Here is a 23,370-nt window from a genome sequence, read left to right as displayed (position 1 = left end):
GCAGGGAAGCCACAGAACGCCTGACTTCTGATCTTTCTAAAATTTCTGATTGGGGCAGAGCAAACTTGGTATTGTTCAATGCCTCAAAAACTCAATTCCTCCATCTATCAACTCGACACAATCTTCCAGACAACTATCCCCTCTTCTTCAATGACACTCAACTGTCCCCCTCTTCTACACTGAACATCCTCGGTCTGTCCTTTACTTATAATCTGAACTGGAAACTTCACATCTTATCTCTAGCTAAAACAGCTTCTATGAAGTTAGGTGTTCTGAGACGTCTCCGCCAGTTTCTCTCACCCCCCCAGCTGCTAACTCTGTACAAGGGCCTTATCCGTCCATGTATGGAGTATGCTTCACATGTCTGGGGGGGTTCCACTCATACTGCTCTTCTAGACAGGGTGGAATCAAAAGCTTTTCGTCTCATCAACTCCTCTCCTCTAACTGACTGTCTTCAGCCTCTCTCTCACTGCTGCAATGTTGCATATCTAGCTGTCTTCTACTGCTATTTTCATGCCAACTGCTCTTCTGATCTTGCTAACTGCATGCCTCCCCTCCTTCTGCGGCCTTGCTGCACAAGACTTTCTTCTTTCTCTCACCCCTATTCTGTCCACCTCTCTAACGCAAGAGTTAACCAGTATTCTCAATCATTCATCCCTTTCTCTGGTAAACTCTGGAACTCCTTGCCTGCTTCTGTATTTCCACCTTCCTATGACTTGAATTCCTTCAAGAGGGAGGTTTCAAGACACTTATCCACCAATTTTTGACCACTGCTTTGACCCTTTTAAGGGACTGGCATTTCAGTGGGCATTTTTTTTATTAGATTTTTGTTGCCCTTGGCCAGTATCCTTCCTACATAATAAAAAAAAAAAAAAAAAAAATCACACTGCAATCTCCACATGGTGCAGACAAAGAAAACCCTCTTCCTCCTCCACACACACACACACACTTTAAGTCTGTATTTACAAGAGAAACTGTCTTTGCATCACTGGGAGATGAGGAACAACAGAAAGGAATAGAAAACATACAAGTGGAAAGAAAAGAAATTAAAAGACTACTGGAAGAACTAGATACTAGGAAGGCGATGGGACCAGACGAAGTAAATGGATGGATATTGAAAGAATGTAGAGAGGAATTGGAAGAACCAATATGGGAGATAATTAACAGTCCTTTGAAGGAGGGAAAAGTACCAAAGGAATGGAAGAGAGCAAATATAGTACCGTTATACAAAGGAGGTAATAAAATGGAACCACTGAATTACAGACCAGTCTCACTCACGAGTATTGTAAGTAAACTCTGTGAAATAGTCATTAAAAACAGATGGGTGCAATATCTTGAACAAGAAAATATAATAACAGAAAAACAATTCGGTTTCAGGAAAGAGAGATCTTGCGTAACAAACTTACTGAGCTTTTATACAAGAGTAATAGATAAACTACAAGAGAGAGATGGTTGGGTTGATGCAGTCTATTTAGATCTGAAAAAAGCTTTTGATACAGTTCCACATAAAAGTCTCATATGGAAACTGGAACATCGAGGAGGGCTAAAAGGAAAAATACTTAAGTGGATGAAGGATTATCTCCAAGGTAGGGAAATGAGTACGGTAATCAGAGATAATAAATCAAGTTAGTGTGAAGTAACAAGCGGAGTACCACAAGGGTCTGTGTTGGCACCTATAATGTTTCAGGTCTATATAAATGATATGACGGTGGGTTTAAATAGCTACATTAACATGTTTGCAGATGATGCAAAATTGATGAAAGTAATAAAGAATCAAGAGGATTGTGAGGAACTACAGAGGGATATTGATAGAATTTATGAATGGAGTAAACGATGGAAATTAGAATTTAATATAAAGAAGTGCCATGTAATGGAGATGGGAAGAAGTAAAAGGAGACCTTCATGGGAGTATAAGATGGGAGGAATCACAATACCAAAGAGCAAAGAAGAAAAAGACTTGGGAGTAATAATTCAAGACACGCTATCACCAGAAAAACACATCAATGGAATATTTGGCTCTACATATAATTTGCTAGCAAGTATCAAGGTGGCATTTAATTACCTAGACAAAGAAATGATGAAGAAAATTATCACACACATGATACGCCCCAAACTGGAATACGCAGCAGTGGTATGGTCTCCACACAAGAAGAAAGACATAGGGAAATTGGAAAGGATACAAAGAACAGCTATGAAAATGATACCTGAATTGGAAGACCTAAGTTACGAGGAAAGACTGGAAGAAATTGGATTACTAACACTGCAAGAAAGAAGGGAAAGAGGAGACCTGATAACAATGTTCAAATTAGTAAATGGCATGGAGAAGATAGACAGAGATGATCTAGTTGTAAAAGTGGAGGAAGGAGATAGACGTACAAGGGGACATATGAAGAAATTAAAGAAGAGTAATTGTTTGGGAGATATTAAGAAATACAGCTTTCCGCATCGAACGGTTGAAATATGGAATAACTTAAAAGAAGAGGTGGTTGGGGCAAAGAGTGTGCACATGTTTAAAGAGAGATTGGACAAATTCGGGTATGGAGACAGGACTAATTGAGCTTTGGCTCGGACCCTGTACTATACAACTAGGTAAATACAACTAGATAAATACACACACACACACACACACAGTTTATAAAATCATCTATGCAAGCATGCTGTTCCATCACCTTAATTCTTTCATTTTAATCTTCCATCTCTTACAATTTGCTGCAATGTTACTTCTTTCACCATCTGCTAATTTCAAAAATACTGAATTTCAAGCTTCTTAACTCCTCCATTACAAAGCTCAAGATCATTAGAGCATAAATAAACTCTTTACAAACTCTTGTGTAGCTGATCATCTTTGGTTGTTTGGTCCCATTCATTCTAGTCACCTCCAGAAATATACTATGGTTTGGAAATTAGTTTTTTATGCTAAGCCAAGTCTCAGACTTTGCATACAAAGGTGTTGAGCAGATAACTGTATTCATTATGGGGACATCATTGAATGTCTCAGCATTCCTTGTAGGCTGAAAACTTTTCCAATGAAATGAACAAAGAGATCTTTTGTCAGAGATTCTGACAAAAGATCATACAACACAAGAGTACAAAGCAATGTGGCCTGATGCACTCACCCGACATCTGTGGTGAGCAGGCTGGTGTGCAGCTCACCCCACGTGTGGCACATCACCAGGAAGCTGGTACACACATTGTTATTCTGAGGGAAACCAGTCATTGAAATGGTTACTAAAGAAAATATATCACTGGATAATACATTAATGAATAAAAGCAACTGTATATCTAACATTACTCATCAGTTTGTAATCATGCATGTAGCAAGTCTACATTTTTTTTATTTTAAAATCAATGCAGAGATTAATTTGGTATATGAATGCAATTGTATAATTCATTTGAGAGAGAGAGAGAGAGAGAGAGAGAGAGAGAGAGAGAGAGAGAGAGAGAGAGAGAGAGAGAGAGAGAGAGAGAGAGAGAGAGAGAGAGAGAGAGAGAGAGAGAGAGAGAGAGAGAGAGAGAGAGAGAGAGAGAGAGAGAGAGAGAGAGAGAGAGAGAGAAAGAGAATAGGGAAGACTGGAACCACAAGAGTGAAGTGTATGAAAAAATCAAGTGAGAGCCTTTTTGCCACAGCCATTTTCATGAGAGACTAAGACATCCCATCAACAACTGCACACATACAAACAACAGTGACATAATGTAAGGTTTGATGAAGTGAGGTGATCATACACACTACCACACTGCTCTAAAAAGAAAAAAAAAATATGCTCTTAGGGATCTTGAGTCTGCTTTTTATTTCTTATAATAATAATAATAATAATAATAATAATAATAATAATAATAATAATAATAATAATAATAATAATAACAACAGTTCTAACAGAAGATAAAAGAACACTACAGCTAGCTAACATTCCCTTTAATGATAGGAACGAGAAAAGGCATCTACATAACAACTTGTCTCATCACTGGATAGAGAAGTAGTGGAGAAAAAAAAATTTCCTAGCATCCTCACAAGATTCCTTTCACTCAATTTTTTTTACAAACACTCATGTCATAAAGAGGCAGTTTTCTCCCAGCCTGACATCAGAGTGCAACCAAGAGACAAAGTGTACTAAACCTCTGACTCACATGTGGCTGAGTGAGCATGACAGTCACCAGCGGCTTGATTCCAGAGATGGCAATCTGTGTCATGACGTCAGCCAGGCCTGCAGCGTCCCCAGCCACAGTTGCCACCTGCAAGGAGGGGCTGGCCTCCACCACCACTGCCAGGACCCACACCACCAGGCTCACAAACTCCAGGTCACCTTGCTTGGCTGCCAATGCATTTTGTTCAATTTAATGCCACATTTGACAATCTTAACACAAAAAGCCTTAAAATTCTTATTAACAAAATGTTTAAAGTACTAAGTGACAAATTTATGCCACATTTGACACTATTATAACTTAATAAGCCTTCAAGATTCTTATTAACAGAGTATTTAAAGTACTAAGTGGCAAATTTATGTTAAGGTTAATGATGCATGATAATAAAGTGATGGTATATTATTTATGTCAATTTAATGTGTTGGACTACAGCTTTCCTTCAGGAACTCTTACTTAATAGCACAAACAAACCTGTTCTCAAGAAACACTAGTTATACTACATCACAACTGAATACATTCAAAATCAAACATCAATAAGAATATGCTTCCAATAACAATCACTAAACAAGTTCCATTTAAGAAACCAACTGAAAGTCCACCTTCAGTAAGCCTAGATAGAAAGACATGGTGTGCCCATTTCAACATACACCACACCTTCCCTTCATGGCTCAGCACCACCAGCAATGAAGCAACTGGCCAGGGCTGTGGTCCAGTCCACCTCATATAAGGAGATGCTCAATATCCTGAATTTAGAGAGGCCACTCATGTAAACCTATCATGAACACACATCAAGAACCTAACAAGTAAAACACATGTTCAGTTATGCATAAGAAAATCAAATGGAAAATCAATTCCAAACGACGTCAAAGCAGATGGGAAGGCATATAATAAAGTAATACAAAATATATACTATGTTTCCACACTATGAAGGCAGAGAGGAGCACATCAGGCTCTCTGGTCAGCAGCCAACCAAGAGGTGACAGAAGCAAACTCTGCAGTATCAGTAAGAGGCTAGCAGGGTAAAATACATAGATCAACAACATATGCATATGGAATATCATCAATGTTTATGTACACAACTCAAAAAAAAAATGATACAGTAATAAAAAAAAGTTAAAAAGGATGTTGAAGCTGTATTAAACATTTTCATAAAAAAAAAAAAAAAAAAAAAAATTTCATAAGCAAACTAGAAAAAGATCTTTTGGGTAAAAAGATCACAGATGCATTCAAAGAAATTTGTGTAAAGGCATAAACTTGAAATCCTGAACACCTTCTTTCTCATGAAAATAGTACTTCCTCCACCTTCCCTCCTACAAAAACACAAAATAAATAAAATCATGTAATAATGATGCTTTTGTGAAAATGATGAAGTGGTGCCTCGCCTCTGCACCTCACTAATCCACTGCCACAATGCCTGGTGGCCACACACTTACCAGCATAACAGCTACACCACAGGCATATACTTAAGGCAGTGGTGGAGCTGGTTTGTGTGGTGCCGTGGGCAAAACTCAACTTCAGCACCCCCACAATCCCCTGTCTGCCTATAAAAGTCGACATATTTACTTAATTATTTATTAAGACAATCAAAGCTACACCAGCAAACATTATGTTAAAGACAGTAATTGCACAGTAATGTAGCAGTCATGGAGGCAACACCATGAAACCAATTTCAATGGATGTTCCATGACGCCCCCCATGGCAATGTCACCCTGGGCAGCTGCTGACATCGTCCATAGCAAATTCCACCCCTGCTAAAGGGCCGATTATAAATAAATTACACAGCATGAAAATAAATAAAATAAATAAATGTGGGAGGACAACTTTAATTTCTCCAGCATCAAGAATACTCAATTCAGGGATAATATACACACACTACAGCTTTACAAAATATAAACAAATTAGCACCAAGTGATAGGTGAGGCCATCTCTCCTCAAAGCAGATGACAAAATGTATGTGTCCAAGCAGAGATGACAACACTGACACCTGAGAACTGAAGCACCAAGAGGCAGCCTGGTTAGTGACCAGCAACGGCCTGGCTGTGGTGGTCTTTGAGAGAGACACTTTGCTATGACTAAAAGATAATTATTTAAAACATATGTTCAAGTCTGTTTGTCAGGCCTGGCTGTGGGAGTCACAGAGATACTTAAGTAAATGACAAAAAAAAATCATTAACATACTCGTATACGAGTATATGTATGTGTATGTTTGAGTGTGGGTATATCAGTGTCCAGCAAAGTGTAAAAAACTCATGTAAATTGGAAAGGAGCTATAGAAATGTGAAAACCACTTGTTAAAAATAATACAAATAATAAAATACAAGAGGAAACATGTGAGTGAGAGGGAAAGGTGCCAAAATACCTTAAGGAAATTGCAATTTCCTAAGTGTGTATAATTATAATGCAGAATGTTCAAGTGGTATAAATTTCTCTTGTTCAGAATTGTAACTTATTTTCATTGTTTTATGCAGTGTTTTTGTAATATCCTACCTAACTCATTTATACAGTATGTTATACATCTATTTATGTATATACATACCAGGCTGGCAATCCTACATGGGGTGGCCCGGACAAAACTCTGTGGCAGGGCTGAGAACACTGCTGCTATATTCTCTACATGTTGTAAGAAATGACTAAAAGGGATATAGCAAGAGGACTAGGAACTCCCTTCTCTGCATAGAGTTCTACAAACAGACAGACAGATATATATATATATATATATATATATATATATATATATATATATATATATATATATATATATATATATATATATATGGAAAAGAAAAAGTAATAAGTAGCACAAATGAGATTTACAAGGAAGACTTGATCCGCTTCCCACCTGCAGTTTTGAGGAGCACAGTGCTCTCCTTGGTGAGGAAGGAGAGGATGGACTTCCACACAGGCAGCACTTGTCTGTGGCTCAGGCCAGACAGTGTTCTCCGTAGTGATGCAATGAACCTGCAACAAAAATAGTTATCAATAGTCAAACTTTAACATTCTACATTATATGAACTGCTATATTTTTCCTCTATATCTATTAATACCTATTACTGTATGACGAGGGGAGGAGGCAAGACACACAACGACTGGAATGTGATTAACTGTACTATGTGGCACCAAAAGAAGTTGACTATGCAGAGCAGAGTATGTGCAGAGGAAATGATAACAACTGAGTTAGCAATTACTGAGTGCATCTTAATCTAAAGTGTTGGCTGAGCATCCAGGTATGCAGTTCCTTCAGGAGGAGGCAGTAGACACCAGCCAAAACGATAATTACTCCCAGTGAGGTCTAAAGCACTGTTCAGGGTGTGCTGTGAACTTATCATTAAACCCAGCTGTGACCTCACTGAACGTTTCCCTTTGTGTCTCACAACACAATGGGGCAGTCACAGCCTGCCCTCTAAAGACAACTCTCTTCCTCCACACAAAACTACAAGCACCTAATAACACACACACCCTTCACTCAAAAATTTTAAAATCATCATGGCGACTCCTACACCAGCCTCGGAAACCCATCTGGGGAGGGGACCATAAATGTCCCCAGGTCGGACTGCCTTTCTGTCGACGACCCTAAGTGTCTTGACACCCCCCTCAACTTTTTCTTCATTAACTTCTGCAACATTCACAGTCTAAGATCTAATTTTCAATCTGTAGAACACCACCTCTCCTCTTCTAAACCTCATCTTCTTTTCCTCACTGAAACTCAGGTGTCTGAGGCAACTGACAGTAGCCCCTTTTCTGTTCCCTCCTACTTTCTCTATCCTCATTTTCGATCCAAAGCTGGATGCTGCGTTTATGTGTGCAATGACTTAACCTACTCTCGTGCCCACGCTCTTGAATCTTCCGAGTTTTCCACCATCTGGCTACGACTACAGAGTCAATCTCAAACTAAATTTATCTGTGCTGTATACCTCTCACCTAACTCCTCTGACTATAAGAAATTCTTTGACTACTTAACTTCCAAAGTGGAGCACATTCTGACCCTCTTCCCTTTTGCAGAGATCTCCATTCTTGGAGACTTCAATGTTCACCACCAGCTTTGGCTTTCCTCTCCCTTCACTGACCATCCTGGTGAACTAGCCTTCAACTTTGCTATCCTCCATGATCTAGAGCAATTGGTGCAACACCCTACTTGTATTCCTGACTGTCTTGGAGATACGCCCAACATTCTTGACCTTTTCCTGACCTCTAATCCTTCTGCTTATGCTGTCACCCTTTCTTCTCCGTTGGGCTCCTCCGATCACAATCTCATATCTTTATCTTGTCCTATCACTCCAATCCCTCCTCAGGATCCCCCTAAGCGAAGGTGCCTCTGGCGTTTTGCCTCTGCTAGTTGGGGGACCTGAGGAGGTATTTTGCTGATTTTCTTTGGAATGACTACTGCTTCCGTGTCAGAGACCTGTCTTTGTGTGCTGAGCGCATTACAGAGGTGATAGTGTCTGGCATGGAGGCATACATTCCTCACTCTTTTCCTCGTCCTAAACCTTCTAAACCTTGGTTTAACAGAGCTTGTTCTCGTGCTATACATGACAGAGAGGTGGCTACCTTGGACGATCCCTCAAACTACTGTCCTATTGCTTTAATTTCCTGCCTATCTAAAGTTTTTGAATCTATCCTCAACAGGAAGATTCTTAAACATCTATCACTTCACAACCTTCTATCTGATTGCCAGTATAGGTTCCATCAAGGCTGCTCTACTGGTGATCTGGCTCTCCTTACTGAGTCATGGTCATCCTCTTTTAGAGATCTTGGTGAAACTTTTGTTGTTGCCTTGGACATATCAAAAGCTTTTGATAGAGTCTGGCACAAAGCTTTGATTTCCAAACTACCCTCCTACGGCTTCTATCCTTCTCTCTGTAATTCCATCTCAAGTTTCCTTTCTGACCGTTCTATTGCTGCTGTGGTAGATGGTCACTGTTCTTCTCCTAAATCTATTAACAGTGGTGTTCCTCAGGGTTCTGTCCTGTCACCCACTCTCTTCTTATTATTCATTAATGATCTTCTAAACCAAACTTATTGTCCTATCCACTCCTATGCTGATGATACCACCCTGCACTTTTCCACGTCTTTTCATGGACGTCCAACCCTTCAGGAGGTAAACATTTCACGCAGGGAGGCCACAGAATGCTTGACTTCTGATCTTTCTAAAATTTCTGATTGGGGCAGAACAAACTTGGTATTGTTCAATGCCCCAAAAACTCAATTCCTCCATCTATCAACTCGACACAACCTTCCAGACAACTATCCCCTCTTCTTCAATGACACTCAACTGACCCCCTCTTCTACACTGAACATCCGAGTCAACTGACCCCCTCTTCTACACTGAACATCCTCGGTCTGTCCTTTACTTATAATCTGAACTGGAAACTTCACATCTCATCTCTAGCTAAAACAGCTTCTATGAAGTTAGGTGTTCTGAGACGTCTCCGCCAGTTTTTCTCACCCCCCCAGCTGCTAACTCTCTATAAGGGCTTTATCCGTCCATGTATGGAGTATGCTTCACATGTCTGGGGGGTTCCACTCATACTGCTCTTCTAGACAGGGTGGAATCAAAAGCTTTTCGTCTCATCAACTCCTCTCCTCTAACTGACTGTCTTCAGCCTCTCTCTCATTGCCGTAATGTTGCATCTCTAGTTGTCTTCTACCGCTATTTTCATGCCAACTGCTCTTCTGATCTTGCTAACTGCATGCCTCCCCTTCTCCCGCAGCCTCACTGCACAAGACTTTCTTCTTTCTCTCACCCCTATTCTGTCCACCTCTCTAACGTAAGAGTCAATCAGTATTCTCAATCATTCATCCCTTTCTCTGGTAAACTCTGGAACTCCCTGCCTGCTTCTGTATGACTTCCTATGACTTGAATTCCTTCAAGAGGGAGGTTTCAAGACACTTATTCATCAATTTTTGACTACTGCTTTGACCCTTTTATGGGACTGGCATTTCAGTGGGCATTCTTATTTTATTGGATTTTTGTTGCCCTTGGCCAGTGTCCTTCCTACATAAAAAAAATAGAAAAAAAAAGAAAAAGAAAAAAAAATCTGCCCATTTCTCTCTGATATATTGAATACACATCTCTGAATATTGAATACATATCTCTCTCTTTATCAATGAACTAACTCATTTCCCATTCCCATCAGAAGTGAAATTCCTATTAGCTCCCCCTCCCAAGAGATGGAGATGGCTATTGATGAGGAGGGACTGATGCCAGAAACAACAGATGAACAGTAAGTATTTAGCTTACCGTCATCTATGACCCTTGATCACTTTATATGCTGGATCTTAATAATTCTCTTCTCTTCCACAGGAAAAAAGAAGGAAAAGAACAGGATGAAGGAGCTGCAGCTGCAAGAGCTGCCGAAGTTGAGTCATCTGAGGAGATGGAGGGCACTTTCATGGCTCTTCTCCTGCCCTCTGTAATAAGGTAAGTAATGTGGCTGCTATTATTTATGCATGTCTCACACGTTTGCCATGTATTTTTTTAACCTCTTTCTCGGTCTCTTTCGTTAACAGGGCAGATGCAGTGCAACAAACATCACCTACGAAAAGTTTTGTATCCTCGGTAAGCTCACGGCCAGTGACTTACCCCCTCGGATATTTCCTTTCTTGAGGAAAGCAAGGAAGAGGAGGATACCTTGCCTCCCACTGAATTTTATGACATGAAATCTCAGAGCAGAAAGCTCAGTCAGCCAAGACAGGACTAAAACATTCCGCTGGGAAGTGCTGCGAAACGAGCTGGGCCTGAAACATCCTTACTTTCAGGGTCACTCGAAAGAACAGATATGCAGCCAATTTAAGTATATTAAGTCCCAGCTAAGGAAATCAAAGTAAAGTCTTAACCCATCAAGAACAGAGTTATAATAGAGCTACTGGCGAAGGTACTCTGAGATCAAAAACCTAATGAGTGTGAGAGGGAACCGCAAGGTCACTTGGAAAACCCTCTATGTGAAAAATAAGGCATGAGGTTTGGTCACGCACACCGATGGCTAAATCCTCCTTTAATGCCTCATATTAATTTGAATAACTTTTTAGGCCTCACTCAACTTTCTTCTATATGGCGAATAAACCAGTAACATAACTGCACTATGTATGCAGAATCTCACTGAAATCGCTCAGATAATTACTGAGATAGAGTACAAGAACCCCTAAGATAACTGCATTATATAGGCAAAATATAATTGAAAATCTTCTTCCTCTTATAATACAGCATCATATAGGCAAAATGTCATTGAAAATCTTATTCTTCTCCTTCTTCTTCTCCTTTTTCTTCTGCTTCTTCTTTTTCTTCTTCTTCCTTAAGTAGCAAAATGAAAAAAATTCAAGTGCGGGTAATTCAAGACTCCACCCATGGGTCTTGATGGGGTAAGTGTCATCGGTCTTGATGGCGTAAGTGTCGGTCTTGATGATGCACCTTTTTTTTCATTTTGGTAGCACACTGAAATAATTTTGGTAGCAAAAGTGTCAGATGTCATTTTCGGTCAAGTCGCGCAAGACTTGATTTTTATCAGAAACGAAATATGCTACCTAACATAGGGTAAAATTTTTGTCAATTCAAGACCGACGTTCCTGAAATGTAAATGCTACCTAGATGACACATGTATAAAGACATGGGAGGTTTGGGAGGCCTGCCCAAAACTGGTCTGTTAATTATATACAAAGATGAAAACCCTGAAGACTGTTCTTCCCTCATCCTCACAAGCCCCAACTGTTCGTCTAACACTGCAATATACACTTGCCTGCCTATAAATTTTGCCATTAATTGTAATCTATGATACCAGGGTGACTGTAATATACACTTGCCTGCATATAAATTTTGCCATTAAATGTAATTCTATGATACCAGGCTGGCAATTCAACACAGGATGGCACAGACAAAGCACCACACACACACACACACACACACACACACACACACACACACTCTTAGCCCTGTCATCCCCTGGTGGAAAGCAATACTCTTATGAACCACCCTACAGAAGATTCTATACAAAACTAAACCTGAGTATTGACACAAAAAGGCACTCTTACCTGGGAGGGAAGATCAACCTTTCCTGATGTGCATGAAGAGACTCTGGAATGATCACATGGTCCTTGAGTTCTGCACTCTTCTCCTTCAGGGCAGAGAGCATCTTTTCAAACATCTTGGGCAGGTTCCTCAGCTTGACACATACCTCCAGCACCCCACACAGCAGGTCATCATAGCTGGAGTACAGCTCCTCCACAGCAGCAGTGTTATCTGGTGTCTTGCAGCAGTAAATGTTCCACACATTCTTCATGATCAAGTTGCTCATGAACTGTGGGATGAGAGCCAGCAGGACCTGTAGGCACTTGTACCCCGCACTGCACACCGGAGCAGCCTTCACCAGGGTCTCCCCCACACTCTTCAGCACCAGGTCGATGTCTCCGTCCTTCGTAATGTTCAGCGAGGCGTCTTGAAGGACGCACATTAAAGAGTACAAGAGAACTTCCTTCTTCCTGCCATTAATATAACTTATTCTTAGTTTCTGAGCAGCAAAACTATTCTGCACCAAGGAAGGCACCTTGGGGTTCTGAATGGTGATGCCCAGTGCATGACACAGAACCACCAGCAGCTGGCAATGCATGATTTTATGAGCCTTGAACTTCATCATGAACAAGGAAAATATCTGTGCAAGTAGAAACTGCATCACCTCAACTGGCTCACTCTCAATGTATGAAACAATTACTTGTAGAAATTCAATAATCTCATCATTCAATATAGCTTTTGTCTCAGAAAAGATGAGTGTGAATGCAGTACTGTAGTTTTTTACTAGTTCACTATGAAACAAACTTGTGGCTAGTAGTGATTTTAACTCTTTCAACAAATCCTGCATCTCTTTCCTCTCATCAGCCCTGGCAGACACAGCGAGTCTGGCCGAGGAAAGCAGCAGGTGCCCAGTGACACTGGTCATGACTTTGACTTTGTCCAGGTGACTCTGCAGGCGTGTCCCCACCTCACCAATCAGCAACGAGGTGACAGCCACGTTGGCATCCCCCAAGTGGCCTTCCAGCAGCCAGGCAATCAGACCCTTGCAGAGCAGCAGACAGTGGCTGAGTGAGTGAGTGACCAGCGGTGCCAGCACTGGGTTGGACATGAGGCAGTGACACACAATGACTGCCTTCTCCCGCAGTGCTGTGTCGGCGCTGCTGTTTATGACATCAACTAAATTCTGCAAAGAAAATGTGAGATATTAGTAGCTAATGTTTACTTTCTTCACCTGTCTTTCATAGAACATAAAGCAGCATCAAAGAAAAAAGCTGAAAGGAAAATATAAGAAAACCAGCAAAATAAGCTGACAAGAGAAAACAAATCCCAATTCTTGTTCTGCAAAAATATAAAATTCATAAGATAGATTCCCAGACTTCATGCATTCATCTCCTTCACTCTTCCAGCAAAAATGCAAACAAAACAAAGACATATTAAATCCTCACATCTCATGAACAATTATCATTAGGAAAGATAATACAAATACCACCACAATAACTACTGCTACTAGTACCTCTTAGAACCTTCCATATGTCAGGGAAATGTGCTCACCTCACTCTGAACTCATAAAACAAACCTAAGTTATGTATACATTATTAATCAGACATTCCACACATCCTTTGCACTTGGGAAATATGACTGGTTGTCCTACAACAACTGCATGATGAGATAATCATAAATGTGTACAAATACATCCAAAATTATGTACTAAATGTTCTGTACATTGTTCTCAAGCCATTTAAATTAGCCACCACATGTACTGCCCATGGCTTCATCTAGTGTGACCTTTGCTAGTAAGAATAAAGCATCACAGATTAAAAAGTTGCATCAAAATTTTCACACGACTCCCACAAACCAAGAGGCAGTCATGATGCAGCCACAGACGCACCTCAGTGAAGGAGGAGGTGACGGGACAGACCCAGTTGATGGAGCAGAGAGCCTTGAGGCGCTGGGAGCCAAGGAGGGTGCTTAGTGTTGTCCAGGCTGCCACCTGCTCCTCTGTGGTCAGCGCCACCGCCTGGAATGAAGACATCAGATCTGCTGGCGACACTCTGTATTTTGAAGTCAGGAGATCCATGTTTTGTGTAGTGATGAACATACAGTAATAATATTAAAATATTTGTATCCGAGTCTAGCAATTCACATTATTAGCTTCAGTGCCAATACATTCCGGTATTCTTATCTAGTGCTGCCAACCAAGACTTAAGTGATGGTACAATAACCTTTTTAACCATGACACCCATGCCTCCCTCAGTACAAATAAAAATGGCTTTTCCAGGTATCATATATTAATGACAAATTCCTGAATTATATTTCAACATCATACCACACCTGTGTACAGAACAAAACTGTGCTGCAGCTACCAAAGCTGCCACACACCAGGGACACAAGTCTGAGTCCCACAGGAATTTTTTTTTTTCCTTTTTATGTAAGAGGGGCACTGAGGTGGCATGGAGGTGCCAACCCCTTCAGAAAAGTAAAAAAGGACTGTCCAGAATTGGAGGATGAGTGTCTTGAAACCTCCCTCTTGAAATGGCTTGTCATAAGTGGGAAGAAAAAGAGAAGGCAAGGAATTCCAGTTAAAAAAAATTACTCTATAAATGTACACTGTATATTTAGACAATCCACATTGACAATGCGTTACCATAAGAACAAAAAATAAGGCCATAAGTTTAGATTAAGTGTATTATGACAAAGGAAGGAGAGCAATTACCTTGTTGGTGAGGAGATTGGTCAGCCACAGGATGACCACATCCTCCTTCTGTGCCACCGGTGCCTTCAATGGGGCCAGGAAGGCTTTCTCTGCCACATTCAACCGCACACACAGTGGCTCGGGCCCGTGCAGCCGCTCCTTCAGGTCTATAAATAAAACATGGTACATGGGAACTTTTCCAGCATCCACTGGTCTGGTTCACATAATCATTAAGGACGAGATCAGCACAACGGTGAGGCCAGAACCTGACAGGAGACCACAAGTGCAGTACACACAAGACTGGCTCTATTAATAACCCATCATTTTTGTTGTACATCCATGTATTATAAACTAGAAAATAATAAGGCTGGCTGACCTCCTCCTTCAGCCCTCACCTTACGATCACCACCAAAATATCAACTGTTCCCCGAGTTACACCAACCATTGTTGTAATATACGACAGAATCCTTGAGGCAGATTTTAACCATGTGATAACCAGAGTCAGTGAAAAGTATCAACGTGACAAACAGATCATAAGATGTCAGCTGTGATCACCTGATGTTTTGCAGTGAGTGGCTATTACAGAGCTGGCAGCAGCAGTTCAATTGTTATATCTCTGAGGTCAAACTTTATATTATCTCCTACAAAGTTACACTCTGGAAACTAATATATATTTTTTTTCATAGATACTGTCTATACAGAACAGCCTGTGTTTAATACCAAAAATAAAATAACTGACTATAACACATGGTGTTTGATGGTGGTCACTAAACAAATTATTTCTGTATATTGCTTGTTTCATATTTGTTTGTTTCATATGATAACTACCTAGGAATAATGAGTGTTTCATTTGTGTATGAATCCCTCGAGCGGTAAACCGAGGGAAGGTAGCTCAGGGAGGGAGGTAAAGCCGGCAGTCTATCTGTGGTATAGCAGCCGCACACACCTTGTTGGATTTAAACCTGTGGATTTATTCCCTGTGAGTGCCAGAGATTGGTGAGTGTTCCTCTATTATATTTGTGATAGGTTTAGGAATATATTAGGAAAGTGTAGTACTTTGTTGCTTGTTATTCTCTCCTGTTGTATTTACTTTACGTTACACCCAGAACTGTTACATATATGTTGTGTACACCCAGAACTGTTACACATATGTTGTGTTTTTTGTGATATTTCAACGTAAATTGTCATAGTTAGGTAATCAAACATTCATGTGAGATTTATGTGACCCAGAAGGGTCTTTACACCGTAAAGATAGTCACCATAGCTTGTTAGCTAGTAGTTTATTTATCATGTATTTGTTAATTTTTTTCTTTTTTTTTGACACGTGTGCATAGTGATTTCATTAATGTGTTGCTCTAATGCCTTCATGTGGACTTTGTGATGCTACTTATGTTAATTTTGTACTGCATAGAGATTAATTAAGGGTCCTTTTCCAGTTGGACCATTCACCCTCACATTCACCCTCACGTTCACTCTTACGTTCACCATATGGGACAAGTAAACACACACAAGAATGAACGAGTGTCAATAATATACCAAGAAGAAATACCCTTGTCTAACGCCCCTGAGTGGGTGTTATAGTCCAACAATCTTCTTGTGCAGTGTACTTCAACAACTAGAAAATGTCTACTACACAAGCAGCAGCTCAATTTGATGTCGTTGGCGAAGAGGACGTGCCTCTAGAGGACAGGATCGCTGAAGCCGTAAGGAGGCGCGGTGCAATGAAGGGAGTTCTCACACGACACATAAACCACATCGACAAGTTAACTAGTGATCATAAAAATATACAACAAGTGAAAGAAAAATTGAGTGTTTTCCCTGAGTGCATTGAAAATTTTGAGGAAGCTCACACAGAGCTTGTGAAGCTACTGCCAAATGAAGAACTACGCAGTGAGGAAGAATCATATAAAGTTGCCGTTATCACTCGAGCAATGGATCTACAGGAAGGAATAAGTAACTGGCTCGCTCAGTACGAGGATGATGGCAAGGATGAAGAAAAGGTTGAGGAGACAGTGAATGGTGTTGCTGTGAAGCAGTGGTGGAGCACCACGCTAGACAGCATAGAAGAAGAAAATAGGAAGTTAGAAGCAGAACTTCTGGAACTGGCTAAGAGAGCACGACAGCGACAGCTAGATTACGAAACCTGATGCTCAAAAAGGAGAAGGACAAGTTGATTGAAGAGGAAAAGAAGTTACAAGACGAGCTTCACTCTTACAAAACTGTGGAACATGAACTGGACGCCGAAGGGCGAGGTCTCACTTCATACCAAACTGGATCGAATACACCAAGACACCCAGAAGCTACAGGTTTAGTTCCACAACCACAAAGTACACCCATAGGAACATCCCACAAGACCAAAAGAGTATCATGGGAACCCTCTCGTGTTCCAGAACCTGATGACCCAGCAACAACAGCAGTTTCCGTCCTTGCTGATGCCCTCAGGCAAGTGTTGGATACTTCAAGAAACCAACAGCAGACTGTTGTTGAATCGCTGCATATACCCAGAGGAGAATTCCAAACATTTGATGGAGACGAGTTAGAATACTGGCCATTTATTACGTCATTTAAAGATAGTATAGATTGTCTTTCAATTTCTGCAGCTCAGAAGCTGGTGTATCTCAAACAGTACTGCAGAGGCAAGGCATCACTTGCACTGAAAAGCACCTCCTATTTAAACCCAGAAGAAGGCTATAAAACTGCATTGGAAATTCTGCAGGAGAGATCTGGAAACTCTTATAACATAACATGTAAATGGATCAAGAAAGTTGTCAACAGACCTGAAGTGAAAACAGCAGCTGATCTGAGAGAGTACGCAGATGAAGTAAATTGTTATGTGGAATCTCTCAAGGCAATGAATTCTCTCTGTCAGCTGGGAAGTGGTGACATGTTAAAAATTGTAGAAAATCTGCCCTATTACCTTAAAACGAGATGGATTAAGACCAACCATGACATACGCTCCAAATACAAGAGAGGAGCAGATATAACAGAACTTGTGAAGTTCATCTGTGATGCTGCTGATGAGGCCTCGGATCCTGTTTTCGGGAGACTTGTCAACAAGGAGCAGAAAAAGGACAAGGGAAGGAATCAGCAAAGTAAGTTCCAGAACAGACAAGCTGGAAGTTTCACCACAAAGGCATCTATAACAGAAGGTAAATTTATTGCATCAGAGAATAGAAAACAAATAGCTGGAAAGTGCCCATGCTGTGACCAAGAGCACTACATGACACGGTGTCCTCAGTTTAAAGCCTTGAAAATAAAAGAACACAGAGCCCTTGTAATAGCCAAAGGTCTCTGCTTAAACTGTTTTGCACGTGGACACATAAGTAAGGACTGTAATAGGAATTATGTTTGTGCTGTGGCAGGATGTGGCCTGAAGCACAACACTTATCTTCATTTACCAAATAGAAAACCAGATGAAGATACTAACGTACAGGCACCTACTGTGCCGCACACTCCTGTGTTCACTCCTACACCTGAAAACATTTCTGTACCTCCTAGAATGATCAACTACGCAAGAAGTCAAGGTGGAAAGCTGGCCTTACCTATTGTACCGGCTAGAGTCAGATGTACAGATACCGAAACAGTTATCAACACCTATGCTATGTTGGATCCAGGAACTAACACAACATATTGCACAGAGAAGTTGTGTGACAAGCTAGGAGCCAAAGGAATGACTCGCCAGATGGAGCTCACTACCATTACTCAAACACGAATGCCTGTTGAATCCACTGTGATCACTCTTTTCGTGTCAGACATTCATAACAAGCAGGAGCCCTGCTGTATACCAGAAGTGACTGTCAGGCCATCACTGAATATAGACCTCTCAGGTTTGTCTAGTTGTGTTGAGCTTCAGAAGTGGCCACATCTACAAAATTTGGAGATACCAAAGTTGGATGTGGATGAAGTCCACTTACTCATAGGCCAAGACTGTGCAGACCTGCTGCTGCCTGACGAAATTAAGAAGGGACATCCTGGTGAACCTTTTGCCATCCATACACCACTTGGTTGGGCTAACAATGGCCCAATTGACCCCTTCAAACCTGCCGTGAAGACGTCTTACTTTGTGCATAATAGGTCATCTCTAGAAAGAGACCTTAGCAGGTTGTGGGAGCTTGAAGGAGTGAACTCTGAAGCTCCTGGAATGTCTCAGAGTGACATAAAGACGTTGGAAACCTGGGATGCAAGAAAGACAATAGAGGATAATCACTACACCTTACCTATTCCTTTCAAGGCAGAAAGACCCTACCTGGCTGATAACCGCAACATGGCAGAAAAACGCTTGCAAATGCTAGGAAAACGGTTGAACAAGGACAATAATTTGAAGGAGAGATACACAGAGGAGATGCATAAACTTCTTAAGAAGGGCTATGCAGTAGCATTTCCCCCTGAAGACCTGAACCGAGCTGATGGTAAAGTATGGTATTTGCCACACCATCCTGTGCACAACCCTACGAAGCCAGACAAAATTAGGATAGTTTTTGACTGTGCTGCAAAGTATGGAGAGTTATCTCTAAACGATCATGTGTGCCAAGGACCAGATCTCGCTAACAAGCTGGTGGGTGTTCTGTTAAGGTTCAGGGAAGGACCCATTGCATTTAAGGCTGACATTGAATCAATGTTCCACCAAATTAGAGTTACTCCAGATGACGGGGATGTATTACGCTTCCTGTGGTTTCAAGATGATGATACCAGGAAACAAGCTTTGGTTTATCACATGACCTCTCATCTATTTGGTGGGGTGTGGAGTCCGAGCTGTGCAACTTATGCACTCCAGCAAGTGACAAAAGAATATGAAGAATTTCCGGAGATTGTATTAAGTACAGTGATGCATAACTTCTATGTGGATGATTGCTTAAAATCTGTGCATACTCTTGAAGTTGCAGTACCTCTTGTAAAACAGGTGATACAACTACTGTCAATGAGAGGTTTTCATCTCACCAAATTTGTCTCCAACTCATCAGAGCTGATGAATAGTATACCAGAGAAGGAGTGGGGAAGGTCTTTCACCACTCTGGATATCAACCGGGACGAACTGCAAACAGAACGTGCACTGGGCATGTTGTGGGAAATTGAATCTGATTGTTTAAAGGTAGATGTGCAAGTAAAGAACCACCACAAGAGCAGGAGAGGTATTCTGAGTGCCTTAAGCACAGTGTATGACCCGTTAGGGCTTGTAAACCCATTTGTGTTGTCAGCTAGAAGGCTATTTCAGCAGCTGTGTAAACAAGAAAAAGAATGGGATGAGCCTTTGTCAAGAGATGTGGAAGAACATTGGGGCCGGTGGCTGAATGACCTTCATGTCATTAAAGAATTCAGTATTCCTAGATGTATCATGCCTAATAAACTTCTTATGAAGACGGTCCAATTACACCACTTCTGTGATGCATCTGAGTACGGATATGGTTCTGTGGCTTACTTACGGACTGTCTATGAAACTCAACAGGTTTCTGTTAATTTCCTTATGGCAAAATCCAGACTTGCACCTTTAAAGGGTTCTACCATACCTCGCTTAGAACTAGCTGCAGCACTGGAAGCAGTGAGACTTGACACACTTTTGCAAAAGGAGCTACAAATGCCACTAGAGAAATCAGTCTATTGGACAGACAGTACCATTTCAGACATACGTAGCTAACAGAGTGGCAAAAATTTTAGAACACACCATACCAGACCAATGGAGATATGTGCCCACCATGCAGAACACTGGGGATATTGCTTCAAGAGGAATGACAGCACAAGAACTTCCTAATGAGGAGCGGTGGTGTAAGGGACCTGCTTTTCTGTTCTTGGATATATCTAGTTGGCCAAAGCAACCTGCATTTGACTGTGCTAAGCTAGAGGATATAGCAGAAGTGAAGCGATTTCCATTAGTGTATACCATGAAGACTGAGGAAGATCACCTGGGAAGATTTTTTGATTACTACTCCACCTGGCATCGCATGAAAAAGGCAGTAGCTTGGTTCCTGAGACTCCGCCAGATTTTACGCAAGCAACCATACCTAAAAGGCCCGCTGGTAGCAGAAGAAATGAGATGTGCTGAGGAAGCAATTATCAGGCATGCCCAGAAAGTATTTTTGCATAATGAGACCACTTACCTTGGGAAGCTGAACCCCAAGAAGTCTGCTTCTGGACTGTTATTAGTTGGAGGAAGGCTAACTAACTCCAAACAAGAAGGTTATACCAAGCATCAGCTCATCATTTGACAAGAACATCCAGCAGCTAAACTTATCATAGAAGATCTACACAGAAGATCCGGTCATGCTGGGGTGGAGCGTGTATTGGCAGAAACTAGAAGACGCTACTGGATTATCAAAGGAAGAAAGCTCGTGAAAAAAATAGTGCATCAGTGCATTATGTGTAGGAAGCTGCGGGGTAAGACAGAAATCCAACAGATGGCAGATCTACCAGCATCAAGAGTTACTCCATTTGAACCACCTTTCACTAGGGTAGGCATAGATTATTTTGGCCCATTCATAGTGAAGAGAGGAAGAGCTAATGTAAAGAGATATGGCTGCATTTTCACCTGTCTTTCTATTAGAGCTGTACACATTGAAGTGTCACATACCCTAGACACTGATAGCTTTATCAATGCCCTAGAGAGGTTCAGTGCCAGAAGAGGAGAGCCCCAGGAAGTCTGGTCTGACAATGGTACCAATTTTGTTGGAGCCCAGAAAGAACTACATCATGCCATTAAAGACTGGAACCAAAATCAGATTCATGAGCATCTGTTAAAGAAAGATATTGCCTGGAAGTTTAACCCACCAGAAGCCTCACACATGGGTGGAGTCTGGGAGAGACAGATTCATACCATTTGAAGAGTGTTGGCAGGAGTGGTAAAACAAGAGACATTGGATGATGAATCTTTGGTAACTCTGTTGACAATAGTAGAGAATATAGTAAACAGAAGGCCAATCACAAAATTATCTGATGATCCAAGAGATGAGAGACCATTAACACCTAATCATCTGCTGATGCTACAGATGAGCCCGATGCTACCGACTGGGAAGTTTGAACGCGGAGACTTATACCGTCGTCGCTGGAGGCAAGTCCAGTACCTAGCGGACATCTTTTGGCGTAGGTGGCTACTGGAGTACCTACCTACTTTGCAGGAGCGACAAAAGTGGCTGACACCAAAAAGAAACATCATGAAAGGTGATCTGATCTTGATAAAGCAAGACCACTGCACCAGAAATCAATGGCCACTTAGATTAGTAACGGAGACTTATTCAAGTGCTGATGGCTTAGTGCGTTCTGTAGCCGTTCGTACAACTAAAGGTACTTACGAGAGGCCTATTACTAAGGTTTGTTTGTTGGAAGGTGCTACTTCAGAACTAGGCGAGACTCCATGTTCAGGTTCAGTACTGAGTTGAATGATGATGCTCTTTATGTGACTGATTATTGTGATTTATTAGTTGGTTTGTACTTTATTTGAGTTTGTATATTACATGATGTATGAGTATGTAGGTAAGGTAAGCGCCCCTTTTTTTGAAGGTGAACCGGGGCCGGGGTGTAACACATGGTGTTTGATGGTGGTCACTATACAAATTATTACTGTATATTGCTCGTTTCATATTTGTTTGTTTCATAGTATTTGCTCGTTTCATATGATAACTACCTAGGAATAATGAGTGTTTCATTTGTGTATGAATCCCTCGAGTGGTAAACCGAGGGAAGGTAGCTCAGGGAGGGAGGTAAAGCCGGCAGTCTATCTGTGGTATAGCAGCTGCACACACCTTATTGGATTTAAACCTGTGGATTTATTCCCTGTGAGTGCCAGAGATTGGTGAGTGTTCCTCTATTATATTTGTGATAGGTTTAGGAATATATTAGGAAAGTGTAGTACTTTGTTGCTTGTTATTCTCTCTTGTTGTATTTACTTTACGTTACACCCAGAACTGTTACATATATGTTGTGTTTTTTGTGATATTTCAACGTAAATTGTCGTAGTTAGGTAATCAAACATTCATGTGAGATTTATGTGACCCAGAAGGGTCTTTACACCGTAAAGATAGTCACCATAGCTTGTTTGCTAGTAGTTTATTTATCATGTATTTGTTAATTTCTTTTTCTTTTTTTTTTGACACGTGTGCATAGTGATTTCATTAATGTGTTGCTCTAATGCCTTCATGTGGACTTTGTGATGTCACTTATGTTAATTTTGTATTGCATAGAGATTAATTAAGGGTCCTCACGTTCACCTTCACGTTCACTCTTACGTTCACCATATGGGACAAGAAAACACACACAAGAATGAATGAGTGTCAATAACCTGGCGTAATAATATACCAAGAAGAAATACCCTTGTCTAACGCCTCTGAGTGGGTGTTACACTGACCTTCATTGTATCAAAAATCTACTTCCATAAAGGAGACATTAAAGTTCATTATATCTGAATTATGAGCCAATTCATTTCAGATGACAGTGGATGGCTTTTTAGCTGATGTGTCATTGTGCTGCTGCCACAAAAGGCAAGCCGAAACAAATACCATTACCACCACTTACTTCCCCACCACACATGCACTAATTTCACAAATACCTAGGT

The 23,370-nt window shown here is 41.0% G+C and overlaps 1 protein-coding gene across 2 annotated transcripts in view; it reads right to left on the bottom strand.

Annotated features, from left to right (window-relative positions):
* Positions 1-23,370, bottom strand: part of LOC135108989 (unhealthy ribosome biogenesis protein 2 homolog) — a 37,420-nt gene that overhangs the window by 11,130 nt on the left and 2,920 nt on the right. For both annotated transcript variants that reach the window (XM_064019921.1, XM_064019920.1), the window contains exons 3-8: positions 14,853-14,998; positions 14,028-14,156; positions 12,163-13,322; positions 6,980-7,098; positions 4,126-4,310; positions 3,117-3,199 (exon numbers count right to left, since the gene is read on the bottom strand). In XM_064019921.1, the coding sequence (XP_063875991.1) occupies positions 3,117-3,199; positions 4,126-4,310; positions 6,980-7,098; positions 12,163-13,322; positions 14,028-14,156; positions 14,853-14,998 (1,822 nt within the window). The remainder of the gene's footprint in view (positions 1-3,116; positions 3,200-4,125; positions 4,311-6,979; positions 7,099-12,162; positions 13,323-14,027; positions 14,157-14,852; positions 14,999-23,370) is intronic.

Source organism: Scylla paramamosain, chromosome 18, assembly GCF_035594125.1.
Source record: "Scylla paramamosain isolate STU-SP2022 chromosome 18, ASM3559412v1, whole genome shotgun sequence".
NCBI classification, from domain to species: domain Eukaryota; kingdom Metazoa; phylum Arthropoda; class Malacostraca; order Decapoda; family Portunidae; genus Scylla; species Scylla paramamosain.
Note: the sequence above shows the minus strand (reverse complement) of the source record. Positions and strands in the feature narration are given on the sequence as shown.